This window comes from Gobio gobio (genome assembly GCF_949357685.1).
Source record: "Gobio gobio genome assembly, chromosome: 16".
Lineage (NCBI taxonomy): Eukaryota > Metazoa > Chordata > Actinopteri > Cypriniformes > Gobionidae > Gobio > Gobio gobio.
The window spans coordinates 39,878,692-39,892,162 of record NC_137109.1 but is presented as its reverse complement, the minus strand read 5'-3'; the positions used below and the strand labels follow the sequence as shown (position 1 = coordinate 39,892,162).

General features: G+C 37.6%; 1 protein-coding gene across 1 annotated transcript; it reads left to right on the top strand.

The window, feature by feature from the left end:
* The first annotated feature begins 431 nt into the window (after nucleotides 1-431).
* On the top strand, nucleotides 432-13,135 carry bbs7 (Bardet-Biedl syndrome 7). The gene is made up of 19 exons (XM_079838644.1): nucleotides 432-958; nucleotides 1,422-1,487; nucleotides 1,870-1,932; nucleotides 2,456-2,631; nucleotides 2,747-2,933; nucleotides 3,649-3,721; nucleotides 3,809-3,925; nucleotides 4,114-4,244; nucleotides 4,384-4,468; nucleotides 8,564-8,666; nucleotides 8,787-8,979; nucleotides 9,575-9,649; nucleotides 10,504-10,569; nucleotides 10,690-10,829; nucleotides 10,919-11,083; nucleotides 11,942-12,051; nucleotides 12,306-12,409; nucleotides 12,506-12,629; nucleotides 12,821-13,135. Exons 1-19 carry the CDS (start codon nucleotides 923-925, stop codon nucleotides 12,952-12,954), a joined length of 2,148 nt encoding a protein of 715 aa, XP_079694770.1. The 5' UTR covers nucleotides 432-922; the 3' UTR covers nucleotides 12,955-13,135.
* The last annotated feature ends 336 nt before the right edge of the window (nucleotides 13,136-13,471 follow it).

The window sequence follows — 13,471 nt, the reverse complement described above, 5'->3', positions numbered from 1 at the left end:
GTTTTTTGTCTTCTTCTTCTGGTTTTAGAGGTGTTTTGGGAGAGACCACCTTAAACCAGCTTGACCAAGCAAACCGCTTTAGGCTAGTATAACATGTTGTGTTTGCATAAGCATAAGCTTCAATAACAAACTAACATCAAATTAAAACTAAAAACAAACCTGTATTGGAGCAAAAAAAGGAATGGATTAGTTAATGAATATGTTATATGTTTTATATGATAAAATATAACTCAGATTTTTTTGTTCTATTTTTTTCTGCTAATAAATATTTCCTAATCTGGTTTCCTTTATCCACACTTTTATCAGGTTTTAGGAGTATCAGGAAAAAATTATGTTCAGATAAAATTGTGTTGAGATGCTTCTGACCTGAATAAAATAAAAATATAGTTTTAGTGTTTTGAGCGAATCACGTTGCTGTTACCATGGTAACTAGAGATGGTTTGGGTGGCTGACAAATATGGCGGCGCTGCAGAAGAAACGTGTTAGCTGCGAACAAAAACACTTTTGCTGTTGTACTTAGTTGGATTATTATTTTTATCTGCGAATCGACGCATATTGTTTGGCTAAATGTCTACGAATAGGCGGAATGGGGGTTGCTACATATTAACATATTAACGCGACCTGAATCATCTTGTAAAGCGGACAAACTGACAGCTAACGCTAGCCAGTCTATCTGCAGCAGAATCAGCCACCAACTAACTAATCCGCAGGATAATCCAGTCGGTGGTGTGACGACTAGCGGGACCACTGTGTGTTATATGTCTATCGGAATAGCTCGAAATATATATTTCTGTTTCGAAGTAGCGTTTTGAGGAATGAATTACAGAGAACTGCACTGGAACATCTTCAATCATCAACGCTAAACAAAGTTAACCTGTTATAATTCAATAAAGTCTGTGGAGTGATTATTCGGACAAACGAGATGGAGTTAAACTTAAACCACGTTGATTATCTCCAGGTAAGACCTCAACATTCAACATATATATATATATATATATATATATATATATATATATATATATATATATATATATATATATATATATAATGTATGTATGTATATGCAGACCTTAGTATTGTGGCCAAAAGTGATGTCCGCAGGGTATATTTGATATTTGTCACAGGAAAAAAACATACATTAACTTTAACAAATTTTTTGTAGTATTTGAATAAAGGTTGAAGATTGTCTTAGGTCAGACATCACTTTTGGCCACTACTTGTGGTCACAGGTCTACCGTAAATCTGCTGTGATTTACAATGATGGAAAAAATATGCACTTGGTCTTTTATTGTTTTATGTAGAATGCACTTGTGAGGCTGAGTGTATTATTGACATTTATAAAGTTGATATTTGTGTTTAATTGTTATTTTAATTATCAGAATGAAAATGTATTAATGGTTATGCAATCTTTGTTTTCTCAGGTTGGAGTGACATCTCAAAAAACCATGAAACTCCTCCCTTCTGTGGGGCGAAAAGCAACTCAGAAGGTATATCTACATCCCCTTTGAAAGAAATTTCCAGGTTTACTGTAAATCAAACTCATCAGCATCATCTGTTTTCAGTAAATAAATAGTTACTACTGTACCTCATATTACACAAATAATATCAATCATACTTCACTTCACATTCAATTACATGGTCAGTAATTGAATTGAGCAGGGAAAATTCTTTTAATAGAAATTTCCATCTTAAATCTGTCTATAGAACAAAGTAGCTGGAGATTAAACCCCACTTGTGAAAGAGCATGCAACATGTCTGATTTATTTCTTCAAACAGGGAGGAAACATTTGTCTATGAGCATCCTGATGGCTTTACAAATGAATCTGTTGGTGTATCTCGTCGTTCTAGTGTGTCATTTTCTCATTTCAGGTGGCTGTTGCAGATCACGATGGAGTCGTGACCTGTTTTGGAATGAAGAAAGGAGAGGCTGTGGTATGTATCAGAAGTGTTTCCTATTTCAGTGTACACTACCGATTGATAGTTTGGGGTCAGTATGATTTTATTTTTAATTAACACTTTAATTCAGCGAGGATGCATCAAAGTTATCAAAAGTGACAGTAAGAAAAAGATTTTTTAAAAGATTTATATGTCAAATAAATGGTGTTCTTTTGAACTTTCTATTTAAAAAAATCCTGAAGAAAAAAAAAAGGTATAGCCCCGTTTCCACCAAAATTACCCAGAACAATTTGTCCCAGGAACTTTCTTCCCAGGAACTCTTTTTCCCCCCAGACCTGCTGCCGTCTGCGTTTCCATCGCAGTCTAAAGTACCATGAAGATTAGTGCGGTGACGTAGGACTGCGCGCGACTTTTCAGAGCCCACTGGAGTTATCCTCCGCAAATAAACTTAATAAAGCCTGAACCTCGTAAAGTGTTACCAATAAATATACAGTAGATTGATGTAAACACACAAAATACCTTTTTCATAGGAAGAATAAATGTCTGTCTTTTTTTTCAGCCGGTGTTCAAATCGCTCCCAGGACAGAAGATCTCTAGACTTGAGCTTGGAGGGGCGTTGGGTACCCCACAGGAAAAGATCTTTGTGAGCTCTGGCTCTGAAGTGAGGGGATACACTAAAAAGGGCAAACAGTTCCTTACATTTGAAGCCAACCTAACAGAGAGCATCAATGCCATGTGAGATCTTGCTTCATGTTTTTCAGACTGTGCATGTCTATTTCTATATTAATGATTAGCAGATTTGACAGTGTCTTTTTGGATGCATCTCTTCTTGTTTTGGCTTTTCCCACAGGCATGTTTCAGGGTCAGATCTGTTTGTGTGTGCCAGTTACATTTATAACCATTACTGTGACTGCAAGGATCAGGACTACTACCTGTCGGGAGACAAGATCAATGATATTCTGTGTTTACCCGTGGAGACAGTGGGCCGCATTGTGCCCATCCTGGCCTGCCAGGACAGAGTACTTAGAGTATTGCAGGTAGTCAGACACAACCTCCAGTCCTGTCCATATTTGCCACCCTTTGTCTGTACTTTGTTACCCAATAATTTAGCAATTGCTGGTGGCTATAATATCCATAATAGAATACTTAAAGGAGTAGTTCACTTATGATGTTCATGTAACAGATGTTCATGTCTTTCTTTCTTCAGTCGAAAATAAATTAAGGTTTTTGAGGAAAACATTCCAGGATTTTTCTCCATATAGTGGACAAAGGAGTACAACCATAGACTGTAAAAAAATATGGATTGTCACTCCCTGATAACTAAAAATGGGCAAAGAGGCGGGACGTGGTTGGAGCTGAGGTGCCTGGTTGCTGAAAACACGCCCATCTGGCATGACCATAGTGGCAATCCACCTGTCACTTTCCAACGTGATTGCGTAATACGTGGCGCATCGCATTTAAATGTCCATCGTTTCGCTAGATAAGAACCTTATTCCTCGTCTGGTATCGTGTAGAGCCCTTTGAAGCTGATTGAAACTGGAATTTGGACCAACACATTGAAGTCCACTATATGGAGAAAAATCCTGGAATGTTTTCCACAAAAACCTTAATTTCTTTTCGAATGAAGAAAGAAAGACATGAATATCTTGGATGACGTGGGGGTGAGTAAATTAAAGGGAAATTTTAATTCTGAAGTGAACTACTTCTTTAATAATCAGGTTCACAGTCATTCTACACTTTGTGTTCCATCAGGGATCTGACCTACAGTATGATGTAGAAGTTCCCGGACCTCCAACTGTTCTAGAACTTCTTAACAGAGATGGAGGTATGTGCTAAAAATATGTTCTTTCATTTTAGTGGTAAAACATGTATTGTTTGAGAATTTGATAATGCATAGAATCTTGGTCCTCAGGAAAAGGTGGCGAAGAGGTTCTTTATGGAACAGCTGATGGGAAACTGGGTCTTGTGCGAATAACCACATCTGGCCCCATTACTAGTTGGGAACTGGATAATGAGAAGAAAAAAGGAGGTAGGAAATGGAAAAAGTGTATAAAATTCATTGCTTATTGAAATATTTACTTTGCCTGCACTATTATTTGAGACATTTAACAAATTGCAATGCATCACCAAACCTTTGGGTGAACAATAATGTCTGTTTTGTTAGAAATAAAAGCCAAACTAATTGTACTTATGCTAGGTTGTGTTGGTCTTTTCGAGGTGTGCTTTGCATCGATACCTTTGACATTGCTGGTGATGGTGTAAAGGACATCCTGGTGGGCAGAGATGATGGGACTGTGGAGATCTACAGTTTGGATGGTTCAAACGAGCCGGCACTGCGATTTGAGAATGTGAGCGTCACATAAATCATAAGAGATACGAGATACATGGAAAACCCTTGTTTTGTTTCTGAACAAGCAAGTAAGACCATGTCCCAAATTGAAATCTGCCACACTACAGTTGTGATAATTGTCTTTCTGTGTTTACAAGGTTTTGTCTGAGAGTGTCACATCAATCCAGGGTGGCTGCGTCGGAAAGGAAACTTATGATGAAGTTCTTACAACAACTTACACAGGTTAGCTATGGCTACTATTAGATAAAAGCATTTTACCATGTTTTAATGAGAACAATACTGTGTGGATGATGTCAGTACTTAAAGTGCCCCTATTTTGCTATTTTAAAGGTTCCTAAATTTGTTGTCTCCTACAATAGTTTTACATGCATCCAATGTCAAAAAAAAAAAAACTTAATTCTTATAATTTCTTATAAAGGATTCGATAAAGTCTCTCTAAATCCCTCCTTTCCAAGAGCCAACTCTGCTCGTGTCGGAAACAAAACTCCGATTACCAAATCTAAATTTCAGCTTTGGAGGCTTTCTCAGCACTAATATGAACTGTAACAACAGCATCGTTTTCTTACTGTATCAATTCACGCCCGAATCCTCATCCTTTGGAAATGCATGCAAATCCACTTTGCATTTTGACATGTTGACAACACAAACAAACTCTTCCAGGCCTCAGCTATAACTACAGTGTTTGATGATGAGTCAGAGTAGAGAGTAGTAATGTTCACAGGCAGCTAATGAAGACCATAGGCTGACATTATGCAAATTTGTTACAAACCTACGTAGTTATCATGCAGGAAATAAGACTGGAGTTACTGACAACTTGTTTCGGAATCTGTTCTTTCTTTTGGGAGACAATAACTCCATTCTTTGATCTTCGAAACTTTGCAGACATTTTACATTCACAAATAGCTATATTACTCACTACGTGAAAGGTAATATCTGAAAAGCATAATTATTATTATTATTATTTATTTTATTTGAACAGGGACAGTGCACAATAAAACATTAATCCTGTATATAACAAGGAGAGATGCATTGCACCGGGTTTTAGCAAATTGCTATTTTCCACCCGTAGTCCCTGGGCAGGTAAATAAAACATACAATAAATTAACAGTTACTAAATTCACAGTTGTGCAAAATTTCAAGTACAAAATTATCAATAGACTAATTTCCACATAATTAAAACAATTTTACCCCTTAGTTTTAAAACTAAGAGTATTATCAAGGGTAACCCCTAAATATTTGAATTCATCCACATTTTTTATTTTTTGCCCATTTACTGATATTTCAGGACAATCGCTGAGTTTGCTCCTGTTTGTAAAGAACATGGTTACTGTCTTTTCAACGTTTAAGGTCAAACAGGAGTTATCTAGCCATTCTGCAACCTTCTGCATTTCCTTAGTTAATTTCATTGCAACCTCAGTTGCATTTTTCCCATGAGTATATAACACAGTATCATCAGCATACATTATTAAATCAACAGTATTACACACAGATGGAAGGTCATTAATATATATGCTGAAAAGCAGTGGCCCTAAAATTGACCCTTGTGGCACTCCCAGGGTGCATGCTTTAAATGAGGACAGAGTATTGTTCACCCGCACACACTGATTTCGGCCACTCAGGTAAGATTTAATCCAATTTTGTGTGTCTATGAAAAGGTCATAATTTGCCAGTTTGTTTAATAGTATGTCATAATTAACCGTGTCAAAAGCCTTGCGCAAATCAAGAAAAACTGCACCCACCACTGCACACACCACTTTGTTTTAATTACTTCAAGGAAGTAGCAGCATGCTGTTTCTGTTGAATGTTTTTTCCTAAACCCAAACTGCATAGGATGTAAAAAAGCCCTGGAATCAAGGTGAGCAATCAGTTGTTCTGCTACAACCTTTTCAATGACCTTTGAAATGGCTGGCAGGATGCTAATAGGTCGATAGTTACTAACTTCCAGTTTGTCACCAGATTTATACACAGGGGTTACTATAGCAGATTTCAGGGCACTGGGAAAAGTACTCTCATTAATAGATATGTTTATTAGTTTAGTTAAAGCGGAGGTTATAGATTCTTTATGATTTTTTAGAAAGACAGTATCAAGACCATATATGTCTTTTGCCTTGCTATTGGACAGGGTTGAGATGACCTTTCCAACCTTTATATCATTTATTGGTGTTATACAAAAGGCAGAACTATCACAAACTAAGGAGTGCTGAGGGTGGATCTTTGGAAAATTCGGACCCAATGCTTGCACAGAATTTAAAAAATAATTATTAAAATTTGTAGCGACAGCTAGGCTATCATCTAGAATATTTCCATTTATTTTAAGATGTATGCTTTCATATTTGGGCTTTTCCTTTCCAGTTAGTTTGTCAATGCTTTTCCATTGTCTTTTACTGTTCCCTTTGGCATCTCTAATAATTTCAAGGAAGAAATCTGCTTTTGCCTTTCTAAGTTGCATTATGACTTTATTTCTCAGACCTTTATATATTAAATGATCAGTAGTCAATCCAGACTTTAAAAATTTTTTTTAGGAAGGCATCTCTTTTTTTCATTAAGTTAGCTATTTAACCAAGGCAGATTCTGTTTTGCATTAGGTTTCCTGGCCCTTGTTTTGGTATATTTTATTAAAATATCTTTAAAAGCTGACATTAGATCATTGCATGCTTGCTCACAGGATTTATTTTCAATAGTGTCATTCCAATTAGTTTGTTTTATTTCATTTTCAATAAATACTAGATCTTTCTTTGAAATAAAAGATATATTGGGGTTATTTTTCAGTGAGATTTGATTCCTATACCGTGATCTAGTTAGCTTTCTAGCAGCTAGACTGAAATTATGATCCGATAAGCCAGTAATCAAGTTATATGTTTTAGTTATCCTATCCAGTTTATTTGTAAAAATTAGATACAGTAGTGTTTGAGAAGATTTTGTTATTCTTGTAGGTTTATTTATCATTTGTATCATCTGATATGTTTTGGCAAATTCCTTGAGCTTTTTGCTGCGTGCTTTATCAAGCCAATTTAAGTTGAAGTCACCCAGAAGTATAACTTCTTCACCTTCATGTTGTTTAAGAATTTCTGATAAATTGTCAAAGAAAACACTTGTAGCAGTAGGAGGTCGGTAGACTGAAAAAACAACAAATGACATCTGAGGGGATAAAGTAATATTGACCCCTACACACTCCAAGGAATTTTCATATATATCAATTTGTTTGCTTTGAATGTTGTCTTTAACATTAATCAGAACCCCCCCGCCTTTCCCTTTACATCTGTCTCGTCTATATATATTATAACCTGGGACATTAAATACAGATAAAGGAGTTGTAGGAGTTAGCCAGGTTTCTGTAAGACACAAGTAATCAAGGTTTGAGTCTATTAATAAATGTTCAAGTTGTTCAGTCTTTGAAATGACGCTACGTATATTTAAATGTCCCACAAAGATGCCTTTCGGTTTTGTTTTCGGGTTCCATAGTATGCTCGCGTGGTTTACAGTCTGAAAGAGTTTTGTTTGCTGTTGTTTGAAGAGCACGGTGGTAGTCTGTGAAGCACTTGTCTTAGTACATGGTCCAGCTTTTAACAGCGTTTGAGTAATGGCATGTTCAGACACAAAGTTTAACGGAGGATGTTTACCTCGTGATCCTGCGAGATGAGTGTCACAAAAGTCGGTCACCGGTCTTGCCGCGGGTCCATGGGGAACAGCTGATTGCCGAATATTCACATGTGGTTGCGGAAAATCCGCAGGTCCAGGGTTTAAATGGACATCTCCACATAGCAAAAGGACAGTACAGAAAAAGATGGAATGAACCCGTTTTGCTGGTAAAGTGGCCGTTCTCTGTCCACGCCGTTCACGCTGCTTACACCTGGTAGATACTCGCCCGTTATCCAGATAGTTGGAATATAGGACATACTGACTCCACGAATCCAGTGGGACAGCGAGGTTTCCGTTTCCCGATGGGGTGACGTGCAGAGAAGAGCGTTCACAAGCAGCAGACCAGTTTCCCCACATTTGTGTTACCGTGAGAACCAACAGGCATAGGGCCAAGACAATCAGGTGTGATGTCTCCTCGGTTTTAGCACATTTAAAACCCGACCGCCATGAGCCCCAGTTTTTGCGTGCAATTTGATGATGATCAGGCGGTCTCCCAGTTTGTTTTAGGAAAGTTTGTTTTAGGAGAGGTGTGGCAGTACCTGCCGAGCTGCTGCAAACACCTGCCGCCATCATCTCATGGCCACTTAAGAGGAGCACTTTAAAATTCGACAGTTTTATCATTCACCTGTGCTGTCTGAGAACTCATAAGCAATATGTGGTCATGTGTCTGGTTTCCAGGATGGGTGTCAGGTCTCACCACAGAGCCTCAGCAGATGGTAGCAGGCCCGGGGGATGAGATCAAGATGAGCCGGGAGACCCAGGGCAAGGTGGCCGCACTCCGGTACTACACATCCAGCTGTTTCTCGCCATGATGATCAGTCTAAAACACCAAAGATCTGCTTACTAAACTGGTATATTAAAATGCCTTCTGACATGCCTAGTTTGCTTGTGCATGCTTTAGGGCTGAGTTGGAGCAGTTGCAGGTGAAAGTATTGCAGGGGAGAGAAAAATACCAGCAGAGCTCTCAGTCCAGCACGGCTGTGTCCGCTGTGCCAGTCTTCAGCATCAATGACAAGTTCACATTGTGCCAGGATGATGCCAGCTACAGCCTCACACTAGAGGTGCAGACTGCCATCGACAACCTGCTGCTACAGGTTAGAGCAATACACTGATTCATCCTGCTTTTAGTACACTGATGTTCTAAAGTTTTGGGTCGGTAAATTTTTTTTATGTTTTTGAAAGAAGTCTCTTATTCTCACCAAGGCTGCATTTATTTGCACATATTTTACATGATCTTTCAGAAATCATTATAATTTGCTGATTTGCTGCTCAAGAAAAATGTCTTATTGTTATCAATGTTAAAACTTGTTGTGCTGCTTTAATATATTTGTGGTGGTAACATGATACTTTTTTCAGGATTCTTAAAGAACAGCATTTTTCCCCAACTTTTGATCAATTTAATGCATCCTTGCTGAATAAAAGTATTCATTTCTTTCAGAGAAAAAAATAACCCCATGTCATTATTTGCTTAAAGGTGCACTTGATTAATTTCCTAGAAGATATAGTCCATGGTATGTAAATATGAAAAGAATGTTATTCTATTGGTCCTGCTATATATATTATATTTAGCATGCCTGGATTACTGTATCTACTTTCATAACCAGCACTATCCATTTTTAACTAAAAATGTATTTTAATCAAATTTCTCATCTTCACTAATTCAGCATTATTGTTTTTGTTCTCTGACAGAGTGATGTTCCAATTGACCTGCTGGATGTTGATAAGAATTCAGCAGTGGTCAGTTTCAGCGAATGTGATTCAGAGGTAATGCATGTGTTCCATCCTATGTGCCACATCATTAAAGGGTTAGTTCACCCAAAAATGAAAATTCTGTCATTAATTACTTACCCTCATGTCGTTCGACACCCGTAAGACCTCCGTTCATCTTCGGAACACAAATGAAGATATTTTAGTTGAAATCTGACGGCTCTGAAAGGCCTCCATTGGCACAATGCACGGTTCACTCTCAAGACCCTTAAAAGGTACTAAAGACGTCGTTACAAAGTCCATCTCACTACAGTGGTTCTACAATAACTTTATGGAGTGACGAGAATAGTTTTTGTAAAAAAAAACTAAATAACGACTTATATAGTGATGACGATTTCAAAACACGGCATCATGAAGCTTCGAAGCGTTATGAATCAGTGAGTCGATTCAGCAGTTTGGATCGCCAAAGTCAGCAGGCGGTTTGACACGCGATCCGAATCATGATTCGACTCACTGATTCATAACGCTTCGAAGCTTCATGATGCCGTGTTTTGAAATCGTCATCACTATATAAGTCGTTATTTAGGGGTTTTTTGCGCACAAAAACTATTCTCGTCACTCCATAAAGTTATTGTAGAACCACTGTAGTGAGATGGACTTTGTAACGACGTCTTTAGTACCTTTTAAGGGTCTTGAGAGTGAACCGTGCATTGTGCCAATGGAGGCCTTTCAGAGCCATCAGATTTCAACTAAAATTGTGTTCTGAAGATGAACGGAGGTCTTACGGGTGTCGAACGACATGAGGGTAAGTAATTAATGACAGAATTTTCATTTTTGGGTGAACTAACCCTTGAAGCTTGACTTGACATGTGTTTGCCAAACTGTCATTGTTTGTTCATCTAACCCCACAGTCAAACGGGAACTTCCTCCTCGCCACCTATAGGTGCCAAGCAAATACCACTAGGCTGGAACTGAAGGTGTCTATTTCATTGTGTCTTTGTGTTTGGATTGTTTCCCATTATAATTACATATATTGTATTTTGTTTCAAATTGCTAGGTAGGTGGCGTTTGAGTATTTGTCCTGATTTTTCTCTAAGGTGAGGTCTATAGAGGGTCAGTATGGCACCCTTCAGGCTTACGTGACGCCAAGGCTTCAGCCCAAAACCTGCCAAGTGCGACAGTACCAGATCAAACCGCTTTCCCTCCACCAGAGGACACACTCAATCGACCAGGAGCGGTGAGCTTAGAGACACACTCCTGTTTCCTTGCATATAATGCATTTATCTCGCCAAATGAACATTAACATGATTCTCTCTTCATCGCTAGGCCTGTGAACACCTTGAGACTGACAGGACAGTTCAGTTTTGCAGAGATCCATTCCTGGGTTGTGTTCTGTCTGCCTGAGGTCCCAGAGAAAACCCCGGCAGGAGACAGCATCACCTTCCACTTTCAGAACACTTTCTTGGGAACGCAGCTAGAAGCCACCTATTGGTGAGGCCAACCAATTTAATAACCAAATTCATCTTTATGGAATGTGTCCATAAATAATAACTATTTATCTTTGTTTGCATATGTTTGTGTTTAAAAAGGTCTGATTATGTTTTATCATTAGCCATGTTGCCATCCAAAGTTGCACATTTAACTGCACAAAATTCGAATATTGCACAAAACACAGTTTTCGTCACATGCTTTCAAGAGTACAAAATTGTTGCTTCCTGGAAACTGACGTAAAATATCTGTAATAAAAATTAAAGCTTCTGAAATCGGGGAAGCCACTGTGGCTCTTTTTTCATTAATCAAAAATGACTAGTGTGCAGACAAAGCACAATAAATGCCATCGTGTTATCTTGGTAATGTAGGCGAATTCCTGGCATTTGTAAACGCAATCGTTCTGACAGACTTTGGTTTAGGCATTTCAGAATGACCAAACCAACATTTGATATGGTGTGCAATGAAATTGGTCCACTGGTTAATCCGGTTATCCAATCACGTACTCTGTTGAAGCAAAGTCATGTGAATACATGTGATTCATTTGGTAAATGTGTTTCCATCATTTTTTATGCACCTTTTTGTTCATCTTTATCCAAAAATGATCCACCTTAATTGTGCACATACATTTTGTATGTGAATTGTTATTTATCCGAATTTATATGCATGTTTTTTTATGCGATATCCCAAGATTCGCAATCAGAATAGGTGAATGGAAACATAGCTATTGTTGATTTTCAAATATATCTATTTTTGCCAATTACAGTTGGATAAAGATTTTACTAGATGATTGCATTATTAGAAAAGTGTTGTGATCAATCTTTATAATAGTTTTTGGTTGCTTATTTTAATGGATTCCAGTAAAGGTGAAGCAAACTTCAAATCAGACAACATTTCTACCATATCCATACTGAAGGATGTTTTGTCCAAAGAGGCCACTAAGCGAAAAATCAATCTGAATATATCCTACGGTGAGTTCACAAACTGATCTGTTAAATGAGACCCAAATCCGATCACAAGTGGTCAGTGGAGATGCATTTAAGTTGCATAATAATACCAGGTGTAAACTGCAATCGGGGTGGCTGACCACTTGTGATTGGTTCACCTGAGAATGAGATGAATGTTAATACCAGGCCCAGAGATTTTTTTTAAATGTATATTACAGTGATCTAAATCCCTGACGAGTAACAAGTGCTTGCTGTGTTTGTTGTTATGTTGGTTTCAGAGGTGAATGAAGACTCTGTGAGCCATACTCTTCGAATGATTCATCCCAAGCTAGAATATCAGCTGATTTTGGCCAAGAAAGTTCAGCTTATTGATGCTTTAAAGGTAAAACATTAAAAAGACAAACCAAAAAAATCAGCAAAAAAAAGTTTAGTATGTGAGTGTGGTGAGTGTGTGTGTGTGTGTGTGTGTTGTATGCAGGAGCTGCAGGTGCATGAGGGGAATGCAGATTTTCTGATTCCAGAGTATCGCAGTATACTGGATGAATCTGCCCAGCTCTTAGAAGAATATAAGAAACAACCTGCTCACTTAGAAAGATTGTACGGTAAGTGAACTCAGATGAGCACGGGAGACTGTATTTTACAATATATCATTTTTAATCTGTATTTTAGATTATTTACATGGTGTAGATTTCCATTTTTTTTATCTCACAACCCCTGCATATTGCCGTGACGTCTTTGCAAATGAAATAATAACACATCTATAAGTAACCAAACCATTTTGTGTTTTTTACAGGTATGATCACGGATCTTTTCATTGACAAGTTCAAATTTAAAGGACAAAATGTCAAAACAAAGGTTTCACAGCTGCTTGCGATTTTGAACAACTATGAACTGGATTCGTTGATGGAATTTTTCAGTGAAGCTTAATAGAATGTAAATTCAATCAGTTTTAGGTTATGTGTTTGTGAATTTAGTTTTTACAATAAACATTTGGTATACTATAGGGATCAAGCAGATTCAAATTATAATGTGTATATATATATATTTAGTATACTCATTCATTGTCTAGAGGCATTTCTACAGAAATAAAATATTGTCATGAAAAGTTCACGTGTCTGTTTTTTTCTATTCAGTAGTGTCTGTCTTATGTGTTTGATCTATTTTTAAAGGTTTGAGCTTTTAGTGAATTCTGATATGTGACCCTGGTCCACAAAACCAGTCATAAATCGCACGGGTATATATGTGGCAATAGCCAACAATAGATTGTATGGGTCAAAATGACTGATTTTTCTCAAATAGTTGTATCTTGGCCAAATATTGTCCTTTCCTAACATACCATACCACAATGGAAAGCTTATTTGTTCCAAAAATTGACCCTTATGTCTGGTTTTGTGGTCCAGGGTCACATATAATGTGTGATGTGGAGATTTTTGTTGTGTTTGAT

Excerpts from the sequence above, each read along its gene's own strand:
- bbs7 (XM_079838644.1), top strand. The coding sequence starts at position 923 with ATGGAGTTAAACTTAAACCACGTTGATTATCTCCAG. Across the intron at positions 10,570-10,689 it reads CCACTAGGCTGGAACTGAAG|GTGAGGTCTATAGAGGGTCA; the intron begins GTGTCTATTTCA and ends TTTTTCTCTAAG. Across the intron at positions 12,410-12,505 it reads AGCTTATTGATGCTTTAAAG|GAGCTGCAGGTGCATGAGGG; the intron begins GTAAAACATTAA and ends TGTTGTATGCAG.